The 12046-nt window shown below is 45.9% G+C and overlaps 1 protein-coding gene across 1 annotated transcript; it reads left to right on the forward strand.

Moving 5' to 3' along the window:
* The first annotated feature begins 9581 nt into the window (after positions 1–9581).
* On the forward strand, positions 9582–10988 carry LOC148103439 (nuclear factor 7, ovary-like). The gene has a single exon (XM_087838792.1). It carries the CDS (start codon positions 9594–9596, stop codon positions 10986–10988), a length of 1395 nt encoding a protein of 464 aa, XP_087694918.1. The 5' UTR covers positions 9582–9593.
* The last annotated feature ends 1058 nt before the right edge of the window (positions 10989–12046 follow it).

Genomic DNA, 12046 nt, shown 5'->3' on the forward strand with positions numbered 1-12046 from the left:
GGGTGCATGGGAGTTTGCCCAACCAGTCTACATGTGTTTTGTGGACTTGGAGAAGGCATTCGACCGTGTCCCTCGGGGTGTCCTGTGGGAGGTGTTGCGGGATTATGGGGTGTCTGGCCCATTGCTACGGGCCATTCGATCCCTATACAACCGTTGCAAGAGCTTGGTTCGCATTGCCGGCAATAAGTCGGACTCGTTCCCGGTGGGTGATGGGCTCCGCCAGGGCTGCCCTTTGTCACCGGTTCTGTTCATAATTTTTATGGACAGGATTTCTAGGCGCAGCCAAGTGGCGGAGGGCTTTCGCTTTGGTGGCCTCAGGATCTCATCTCTGATCTTTGCGGATGGTAAATGGTAAATGGACTGGTTCTTATATAGCGCTTTTCTACTCTTTCCGAGCACTCAAAGCGCTTTATACAGCTAATTCATTCACCCAATCACACCCATTCACACAAGTACTTCTAAGTTTAAGTGCTAAGTATCTAACATTCATACACATTCACACTCCGATGGATGCATCGGAGAGCAACATGGGGTTAGTATCTTGCCCAAGGATAATTGGCATGCAGACTGGAGCAGCCTGGGATTGAACCACCGACCTTCTGATTAGTGGCTGATCCGCTCTGCCACCTGAGCTACAGCAACCCCAATGGATGATGTGGTTCTGTTGGCTTCATCGGGTGAGGGCCTCCAGCTCGCACTGGAGCGGTTCGCAGCCGAGTGTGAAGCAGCGGGAATGAGGATCAGCACCTCCAAATCTGAGGCCATGGTTCTCAGCCGGAAAAGGGTGGAGTGCCCACTCCGGGTCGGGGATGAGGTCCTGCCCCAAGTGGAGGAGTTCAAGTATCTCGGGGTCTTGTTCGCGAGTGATGGGAGAAGGGAGCCGGAGATCGACAGACGGATTGGGGCTGCAGCTGCAGTAATGCAGACGCTGCACCGGTCCGTCGTGGTGAAGAGGGAGCTGAGTGTAAAAGCGGAGCTCTCAATTTACCGGTCGATCTACGTCCCTACCCTCACCTATGGCCACGAGCTGTGGGTAGTGACCGAAAGGACGAGATCGCGGATACAAGCGGCGGAAATGAGCTTCCTCCGAAGGGTGGCTGGCATCTCCCTTAGAGATAGGGTGAGAAGTTCGGCCATCCGGGAGGGGCTCAGAGTAGAGCCGCTGCTGCTCCACATCGAAAGGAGCCAGCTGAGGTGGTTTGGGCATCTGACAAGGATGCCTCCTGGGCGCCTCCTGGGTGAGGTGTTCCAGGCATGTCCCACCGGGAGGAGGCCCCGGGGCAGACCCAGGACACGCTGGAGAGATTATATCTCTCGGCTGGCCTGGGAACGCCTTGGTGTTCCCCCGGATGAGCTGGAGGAGGTGGCTGGGGAGAGGGAGGTCTGGGCCTCTTTGCTTAGGCTGCTGCCCCCGCGACCCGGCCCCGGATAAAGCGGATGAAGATGGATGGATGGATGGATGGATGGATGGATGTTTTTTGGGTTAAATAAAAAAAAATCTTTTTTTTTTGGACTTTAACCTGTGCCTAAGTTTCCTTCACTGCTCGGTCCATCACAAGTGGTGTCAGGAGTGGGATCAGCAGTTGAAGGCACAGGATTTTTTCCCCTTTTTTTTCCCCTCTTCCCTTATCAAGCCATGCACAGAATGGGAAGGAGTGGCAGAGGAGCAAAAGGAGATTGTCAAAACCAGCCAGTTGGAGTGGTAGAACAAGTAGATGGAGAAGAGGAAAATGGAGCCTCTGGAGGGGTGGATAGTACTGAGAGCCAAGGTAAGGAGCCGACAATGTCAGAACTGATTTCCATCCTTCGTTCTCATATGGGTCAGCAGGAGGCCCAGGAAGCAAGAAGAAGGGAGGAGTTTACCCGCCAGGAACAGCGCTTTAGAGCACTACAACATCAGTTTCAGCTGTTGCAGGTAGAAGTGCAAGCTCGTACCTCCCTGGTCCCTGAGCCTCAAATGGAGGTCTCTGAGCCTCAAATGGAGGAACCTGAACAACCAGAGGTAGAGTCCTTTGAAGAGGAGGATCCTCCTGGTGCTGGCTCCAGTAATGAGCAACTACATCCTCAATCAGGTCAGTCTTGCTTTTATGAACCCAGGCTGGAAAAATTGACAGAGGAGGATGATATTGAACATTTTTTAACAACATTTGAACGCATGGCTGTAGTTTGCCGGTGGAAACAAATGGACTGGGCTTTTCATCTGATTCCTTTACTCACTGGCAAAGCAAGAGGTGCGTATGTCCATATGGATATGGATGACTCTCTAGACTATGACAAAGTTAAAGCAGCTATTCTTCAAAAATATGACATTAATCCTGAGACGTATAGACTGAGATTCCGTTCGCTGGAGGTAAAACCTGATGAGAATCCAAAAGAACTATATGCAAGATTGAAAGAGTTATATGAGAAATGGATAAAGCCAAAAGGAAAAACGGTGCATGAGGTTGGTGAAATATTAATTTTAGAGCAATACTTGAGAATGCTGTCTCCTGAGTTACAGATATGGATTAAAGAAAGCAATCCAAACTCTGCAGTGGCGGCTGCAGAGCTGGCTGATGTGTTTGTGGCAGCACGGAGAAAAGGACAGCCATGGAGCCACACAGCATGGAAAATGAGAGATATTCCAAAATCTGTCCCTCACTACCAGAAAGCAGGGGTGAGTAAACCTCCAAAGAGCCAGTCTGTCAATATGCCGTCAAGACCTCCACCCAAGACTGTGATTTGTTATTTGTGTGGGATGGAGGGCCATACAAAACCTATGTGCCCGAAGAATTCTACAAAAATAACTCAGATGTGTTTTGTGCCCCGACAAAGTGTGGAGCCTAAAGTGGAGTTTGAGACTGGTTTCAAAATGACCTTAGTTGAGGTTGATGGGAAACCATTAAAGGCCCTTGTTGACTCAGGAAGTATTCAGACTCTTGTGCACCGAGACTTTATTCCTGCAAATAAAGTTAATAATGTGGAGACAATCCCTGTTCGCTGCATTCATGGAGATGAGAGGTCATATCCAACAGCAGATCTGTACATCAAGGTACAAGGACAAACGTATATTCTAAATATTGGTGTTGCAGAAAATCTGCCATTTCCAGTAGTGCTGGGTCGAGATCTGCCTGTGTTGTTTGACTTGCTGAATCCTAGTCATACATGCAATGTTGCAGTAACAAGAGCTCAAGCTAAGAAGAAAGAGGAGCCCCTACACCCACTCCGTGCCTTGCCCTTCTATGATGCGGACATAGAGACTGCACCCGGGAAGTCTCGTAAGTCACGTGGACAGAGAAGGCAAGAGAAGTTTCTACATACTGCTGTTCGAGCAGCTCCTAGCACAGAGCCTGAGTTACCTTTGGGTTTTAAAATCCCTGTTAATATTATTGAAAGGCAACATGATGATCCATCTCTAACATCTCTGTTCCAGAAAGCTGCAGAGAGGAACCAAGGAACTAAGCAAGATTTGAACAGCAAGGGGGAGTTTCTGCTGAAAGATGGCATTTTGTATCATCAGCAGGGTTCAGCATTGCAGTTGGTGGTTCCTAGAGCAGTCCAGAAGGTGGTGCTCTCCTTGGGACACTCCATTCCATGGGCTGGCCACTTGGGAAAGCACAAAACCATAGCCCGCATTAGAAAATATTTTCATTGGCCTGGAGTGCGCTCGGATGTGACACTGTTCTGTAAAAGCTGCCCTCAGTGCCAGAAGTCTTCTCTTAAAATCCCCTCCAGAGCTCCTCTCCAGTCTCTACCAATTATCAGCACTCCATTTGAACGGCTAGGAATGGACATTGTTGGTCCTCTAGAAAGAAGCAAGGCAGGCAACCGTTACATGCTTGTTGTGACAGATTATGCTACAAAGTATCCAGAGGTCTTTCCTTTGAGATCAATAAAAGCCAAAGCAGTCGCCCTCTGTCTCATACAGTTCTTCTCAAGGGTTGGTTTTCCTCGTGAGATTCTTACTGACCGTGGCACTAACTTTATGTCCACTTTGTTGAAGCAGGTGTACCAACTCCTTGGGATTAAGAGCCTGAGGACAACGCCATACCACCCTCAGACAGATGGCCTAACAGAGCGCTTCAATCAGACCCTGAAACAAATGTTACGCAAATTTGTCAATGAAACTGGTACAGACTGGGATCAGTGGCTGCCCTACCTCCTCTTTGCATATAGAGAAGTACCCCAGGCTTCTACAGGTTTTTCACCTTTCGAACTGTTGTATGGCCATGAGGTACGAGGCCCCTTGTCTCTTCTAAGGGAGACTTGGGAGGGTGACCAAGAAAGATCACAGGCTGTCAATGTTGTCTCTTATGTTGTCCAGATGCGGGAACGGTTGGAGAAGATGATGGAGCTGGCCCAAGCCCACAAAGCAGAAGCACAGCAGCACCAGAAGACCTGGTACGACCAGTCAGCTCGGCAAAGATCCTTCAGTCCTGGTCAGAAGGTGCTGGTGCTTCTTCCAAGTGATGACAGTAAGCTGTTAGCAAAGTGGCAAGGGCCATATGAGGTCCAAAAGAAACTTGGACAAACAACCTATAAGGTCGCTATTCCAGATCAGCCCCGCTCCAGCAGAGTACTGCACATCAACCTGCTTAAGGAATGGGTGGACAGACCAAAAGCAGATGTCTTTCTGATCCGGGAGGTTTCGGAGGAGGAGGAAGTGGATGATCAGTATCTGCCAAAACCCACTCCTCAGGACCTGGATCTCAACCATCTTCCAGAGGAAAGACAGGCTCAGGTGAGAAACCTGTGTAAATTAGATGTGTTCAGTGAAAATCCTGGTAGAACGGACATTGTGGAACATGACATTGTGTTGAAAGATGGAGCTTCTGTGAGGAGAATGAGTTACAGGATACCTGAGCGTCTACTGATCCCGTTGAAAGAGGAGATCAACCTGATGTTGTCACTAGGAATCATTGAAGACTCAAAGAGTGAGTGGTGCCATCCAGTGGTCCTGGTGCCAAAGAAGGATGGCAGTATCCGTTTCTGCATAGACTTTAGGTACCTGAATGCAATATCACAATTTGATTCATATCCAACTCCCCGCATTGATGACATGGTTGAGCGCCTTGGGAAGGCCAGATACCTGACAACAATAGACCTCTGCAAGGGTTATTGGCAGGTACCACTGACTAAGCGCTCAAAAGAGCTGACTGCTTTCCGGACGCCGTGGGGGTTGTTCCAGTTTAAAGTCATGCCCTTTGGACTGCATGGTGCCCCGGCAACATTCCAGAGACTGATGGACCAGGTACTGTCTGATTTTGCTGCAGCCTACCTTGATGACATAGTGATTTTCAGTTCTACCTGGGAAGAACACCTGCAACATCTGGAGAAGGTATTGGGGTGTCTTCATTCTGCAGGGTTGACTGTTAATCCAGCTAAGTGTACCATTGCCAAAGCTGAAACTGAGTACCTTGGGTTTGTGATTGGAAATGGAGTAATAAAACCCCAAGTCAATAAGGTCACCGCCATAGAATCCTGTCCCTTGCCAGAGACCAGAAAACAGCTGAGATCGTTTTTGGGTATAGCAGGATTCTATCATCGGTTTATCCCTCATTTCTCCGCCAGGGCAGCTCTTCTGACGGATCTGACTGGTGCCCGAAGTCCCAATAAGATCACCTGGACAGAGGAGGCTAAGATGGCTTTTCAGGACCTACGACAATCTCTGAGTAAGAGCCCAGTCTTGCACAGCCCTGATTTTGAGAGAAATTTCATACTTCAGACTGATGCCTCAGAGAGAGGATTGGGAGCTGTTCTGTTACAGGGACCGCCTGGAGAGCATCATCCAGTGGCCTTCATCAGCCGCAAGCTGTTTCCGAGGGAAGTGCGATACTCAACCATCGAGAAGGAGGGACTTGCCATCAAATGGGCTCTGGACTCCTTTAGGTATTATCTTCTCGGACGGGAGTTCATATTGGAAACAGATCTCAAGGCTCTTCAATGGATAGAGAGAATGAAGGACACAAATGGAAGGATCACGCGATGGTACCTTGCAATCCAGCCATTCCGGTTCACCATCAACCACATCCCCGGCAAAGATAACTGCACTGCAGACTGTCTCTCTCGCTGTCCCAGGGAGAGATCTGAAGAGGGGGAGTGTGTGATGGCTGCAATTACAGCCACACAGTGGTAATACCCACCATGTTTGTAGAGGCTTACAAGTAACATTGCATTCACATTTGTCTTTCTTTAAATATAGGCATTAGTTTACAGGACAATAAATAACTGGTTTTTGTTTAGAGTTAATTCACATATCCACATAACACTGTATTCTAAAATAAGTGCGCACATTTTAGTTTACACTGTTATGTATGATTAATCTTTTGTTTTCTGAGTTACCTTAGTTGCAGCTGTTCCAGTCCCTTGATTAAGGAGCCAAGAGGTGGAAAAGGGGCGGAGCGAGTTTTAAAGGAACACTACAAATTGGTTCATGCCATAACTCGGGACCATGGGGGGAATTGGAGTTCATTAGGTTTTGTGTATTTTACCCCTTCTCCTGTTTTTGTGGGCTGATCAGCCACTATTTAAGTTTCCCCTTTGTCTCGTTAAGTTAGGTCAGTTTGTTTGAGTTATCAGTAGTGTTGTCAACTTTGAGTAGAGTTCTGTTATTTTGACCTCTTTTATGGGCCCAAGATTTTGATTCTTTTGGCATGATTTAACTAATTATGTTTTTTGGGTTAAATAAAAAAAAAACATTTTTTTGGACTTTAACCTGTGCCTAAGTTTCCTTCACTGCTCGGTCCATCACACTTATTCATTGTGGTATTTTGTTTCCATTCTGTCATCATAATTTGGTCCATTTAGATTCTTAAATCATAAAAGTGTTTATTTCAACTCATTTCAGCAGATGGAGAAGATGACATCACCAGTGACATCACATACAGTGTTGTGAAATCATCAAATCATCAACACCCTCCAGTCAAAGAAACCAGAGATGGAGGTTTGTGTGTTCACCCAGGTGTCATCCACATACCTGAACCAATGACTTGGTGGTGTTTCAGGGTAGGATAGCAAAGCCCTCTTTTCCACGTCTTCCATATACAAGTTACCCACAATGGGTGAAACTGGGGAGCCCACGGCACACCCATGTTCCTGCCTGTAGAACTGACCCTTGTATGTGAAACAGGTGGAATTAAGACACTGTTTCAAAAGCAAGCACACCTGGTCCAACAGCCTTGTCTTGTTCTAACTACTTCAGACAGTCTGTCACCCTCGTCCTGTGACCACTTCCTGGGTCTCTTTCAGTCTTCAAATATAAAGTTTTTACAGCTTATAGATTTTAAGTTCTGCTCCAATCATTTGGGTAAAGATAAGAAACACTTTGATGGCCTATAAGTGAAAGTGAAAACGTGATAAACGAATAATATAATTAATAAATAATAAATAATTATATTTTTTTGATAAGTGAAGTTCACTGAACTGAAAGGAAAATTTGGTTTGATGATGGTTGACATGTTTTCCAAATAGAAGTTTTTCCTCTAGTAAGGAGATACAGGTGCAGCAGAGCATTGCTGGAAGAAATGATCCCAAGGGTGGAATCTCCTGAGAAATCTTCAGAGACCCAGCGAGAAGTAGGGACCATAGCTGACAGCCCAGGCAGGGGTTGAGGTCAAAGGTCATGCTGTTTGGGGACCTACTGGTCATCATGAGAAGATTCTGGAACCACAGCAATGACCATAAAGCTGCATTGGATGGAGAGCTGTGCCACGGGGCTTTCCAGAGGTAATCACGAGGAGATTGTGGACAACAGATGGAGATCTGAAGGATGAGGGGAGCGTTCCAAGCTCCAATCGACCGTGCAGAGAGGAAGTTCAAGGATGGCATCATGATTCTGTGAACAGAAACCAGAAGCTATGGTGGTGACGGGGAATGACTGACAGCAATTTCCTATGAACATCACCTAATGCTGTGTCACTGTGCTATGCATACTTTGACACTCTGAAGAGGGTCTTCCTTTGTGTCATTGTTGTTGTCATTTGCATCATGAACAAGACTGCTGAAGTGACTCAACAGGTGGGGTTATAACAGCAGTAAAAGAATTGAATCCAATACCCTTTCCAAAAAAGGTTTTCTGCAGAGACGAAAGGACAATAGAGGAGTCATAAGTATCCCCCCACAGGAAGAATGCATGAAATGAGGTGATGAGGGTTGATAGAGGCCATAAAACAGGAGTGCTGACAAAGGCCTGCAGCCTTGAAGATAACTGAAAGCCACATTGACAAACAGCAAAACTAACTGGTATGTTTGTTATACCCATGTCTGCATACATTTGGACTCTGGTCATATGGACAGTGATAGAAACAACTGGAAGAGACATTTATGAAGCTCTGAGGAACTCAAACCACTCTGCATGTGTGATTTACACACCTGGAGGAGATGCACCACAAAGCTGGAATGATTTTGCAAATGTTAATTTCTATGTTTGACTATTAACATTCATTTGCTTACTTGGAGGGAACGATGCTCGTCACAGTTCTCTCCCTCATGCACGAGCAACACAAAGAGCTCTGGTGACTTGCGTCTTGTTTTTGCCATTGTAGTAGAATTGTCTTGGCGTTCCAGCAATAGGTCTGTGCTAGATGAACGTATCAGCAACCTTCAAACACGTGTGGAGAATTCATTATTTCTTTGAAAGGTTTGTTACTAAATAACAGAAAAAAGAAAGTAAGAGAAAGAGATGTCAGAGATGAGTGTCAGTAACACAAAAGTAACACTCAGTGTCATGCAGTGACTTTTACACAACCAGATCAGATGAACCAACTCACACTAAAACATGCATTTTGCTGCACTCTTTACACTTATTTCTTTTCTTTCTGCTCTTTTATATATTTTGTAAAACCACAAAAAATATTTTATATCAGCAACAATTTCTCTCAAACTGCTGCATCACAGCTTTCATGCTCTGACCTGCATGTGAAATGAGAGAAAAGCTCTTTATTAGTAACTTTTACAACTTCTGGCAGGTTAATGTCTGAACTTTGGAGTGAAACACACCCTTAGTTACAAGAAATAACACCACTGTCTGTAACTAAGTGAATCCACCTTAACACCACCTGTGTGTGTGTGACTGCATTACACTCCCACTGCTGGGAACCTGAACAAGAAGCAGAACAAAGTCTGAAATAGAAGCTGACAAACAGCTGCACCACCGAGTGACACTTTATTTTATAAACTTCACAACAGGTTTCATGTTGTGACCTGTGGAGGTGAAAAGACACAAAACCTGTTTTATAGTTTTTGAGCTGCAGGCAGGATTGAAACACACCTTAGTTAAAAGTCAAACAGCAACATTTGTCTCCTCCCCTCACGTCACTCAAATGTGACAAACCAGGAAACAGGAAGTTCTTCGTCCTCAGTAAAGAGAGACGCACAGACGATCAGACTGAGCTCAGACCAAACTAGCAGCTTCCTCTGAGTGAGTCCAGCTACAGGAGAGAAAAGTGGAAAACTCCAACACTGCTGCTTCAAGCTGCTGACGCTCCACACACTGAAGGTGAGTTTGAGCAAAAACACGACTCAAAGGAAGTTTCAGTGAAGGTGGTAGAGGAGGGAGGGGAGCCAGGACTGACTGTACTTCCTGTCTGCTGTTTTCAGCTTCACTCACAGACTCAATGGCTTCCAGATCAGAGGAGGATCTCTGCTGTCCGGTCTGTCAGGAGGTCTTCAGAGATCCTGTTATTCTGTCATGTAGCCACAGCTTCTGTAAAGACTGTCTGAAGAGATGGTGGAGAGAGAGACCAACACACGAGTGTCCAGTTTGTAAGAGAAGATCTTCAAAGTCAAAACCACCTTTAAATCTGGCTTTAAAGAACCTGTGTGAGTCGTTCTTACAGGAGAGAGATCAGAGAGCTTCAGAGGCTCTCTGCAGTCTGCACTCTGAGAAACTCAAACTCTTCTGTCTGGACCATCAGCAGCCAGCGTGTGTCGTCTGCTGTGCCTCAGAAAAACACACCAATCACAGATTCAGACCCATCGATGAAGCTGCACAACAACACAAGAAGGAACTTCAGGAAACTCTGGAGCCCTTAAAGAAGAAGTTAAAGGTTTGTGAAGAAGTTCAAGTGAAGTTTGATCAAACAGCAGAACACATTAAGGTCCAGGCCCGACACACAGAGAGGCAGATTAAGGAGCAGTTTAAGAAGCTTCAGCAGTTTCTAGCAGAGGAAGAGGAGGCCAGGCTGGCTGCACTGAGGGAGGAAGAGGAGCAGAAGAGTGGGATGATGAAGGAGAAGATGGAGGCTCTGAGCAGAGAGATAGCAGCTCTTTCAGACACAGTCAGAGCCACAGAGGAGGAGCTGAGAGCTGAAGACGTCTCATTCCTGCACAACTACAAGGCTGCAGTGGAAAGAGTCCAGCGCTGCCCCCTGCTGGATGATCCACAGCTGCCCTCAGGAGCTCTGATAGACCAGGCCAAACACCTGGGCAACCTGACCTTCAACATCTGGAACAACATGAAGGACATGGTCTCCTACACTCCTCTCATTCTGGACCCAAACACTGCTCATCCAAACCTCATCCTGTCAGAAGATCTGACCAGTGTGAGACGAGGAGGAGAGAGGCAGCAGCTTCCTGATAATCCAGAGAGGTTTGATGATTACATCTCTGTCCTGGGCTCTGAGGGCTTTAACTCAGGGACTCACAGCTGGGATGTTGATGTTGGAGACAGTACACGGTGGACACTGGGTGTGTTTGCAGAGTCTGTGCAGAGGAAGGGAAGCATACTGTCTGGATTATGGAGAATATGGTTCTGTGGAGGTGAATACTCAGCAGACTCTCCATCAGCTCTCACTGCTCTCTCAGTCCAGAAGAAGCTCCAGAGGATCAGAGTGAATCTGGACTGGAACAGAGGAAAGCTGTCGTTCTCTGATCCTGATACTAACACACACATACACACCTTCACACACACTTTCACTCACAGGATGTTTCCATACATTTACACTGTTGATGGTGTTAAAGTGAAGGTGTGTCCGTTGAAGGTGTCAGTGTCAGTGCAGCAGATGAGTTGAGGATGATGATATTTCTAATGTTGTTTCCTGTCAGTGAATTGAAGCTGTTAAACTGCAGCTGTCCTCCTGCTGCCTCGTTGTTCCAAAGCTCTTTGTTTCTCTTTTAGTTCTCACTGTTTCTTTCTGTTTCTGCTGTCCACCTTTTCACATGGAAAATCATTTCACTGTTTCTCACTGAATGACTCCCCAAACTAGATTTGAAATTCTATCAAGTTTCTAATCATTACAAGTGATTCATGTTTCTATTTGATGTGTAAATGGAGATGATTTCGTTTGCTGGGATATGGACTGACATGTGTTGAATGGGAGGAGCAGTTTGTTGTTGTCTTCTTGTCTGTTTATGACAACAATAAATCTATTGTTGAAACAATGATTCATGTTTAACTCCATATATGAAATGTTTCTGATCTTTGAATTCTGTTTGATTAAAGACTTTCTTCATGACACAAATGAGATTTCAGTGTATTAATAGAACTAAATAAGCTCAGAGTTGAAAGGCTGGAGTATTATGTACGTGCTTCACTGTCAGGATCTTCAGGGGGATTCAAAGGGAAACATCAAACATCAAAGATTTAAAAAATAATAAAGATAATAAACACACAGGTCAAAGGTCAGAGTCACAGGAATTAGGAAACAGTTCAGTTTCTTCCGTTTGAAATGTTTCAGTTTCTTTGCTTGATCAGTTCACACTTCTCTCTGTGAACGACTTCAGTGCTTCGTCCATGACTCCTGAAGGTAAAGGGCCCAAAGAGCCAATCAGCAGCTCTGAAACAGGAAATATGACTCATGGAGAAGTTCACAACAGTTTCAGCTGCCAATTGTACTCATCACCATAGAGACTGATGCATCAAATCTAAATAAAGGCTGGATGGAGGCAGAGTGAGTGTTGTAGATGCTGCATTTTGAAGCCTCAGTGTTTAAATTGTGTCCACAGCCACGTAGACAGAGTGGGTGGATTTGCTTCTAGAAGGACTTTGTTGCAGCTCTACAGCAGGTATTTGTTGTTGGATGACATCACATTCAGCAGTGCTGTGACTGAGCCATAAATGTCAGGGCTC

Source organism: Neolamprologus brichardi, chromosome 3 (genome assembly GCF_056152115.1).
Source record: "Neolamprologus brichardi isolate AB-2024 chromosome 3, ASM5615211v1, whole genome shotgun sequence".
NCBI lineage: Eukaryota > Metazoa > Chordata > Actinopteri > Cichliformes > Cichlidae > Neolamprologus > Neolamprologus brichardi.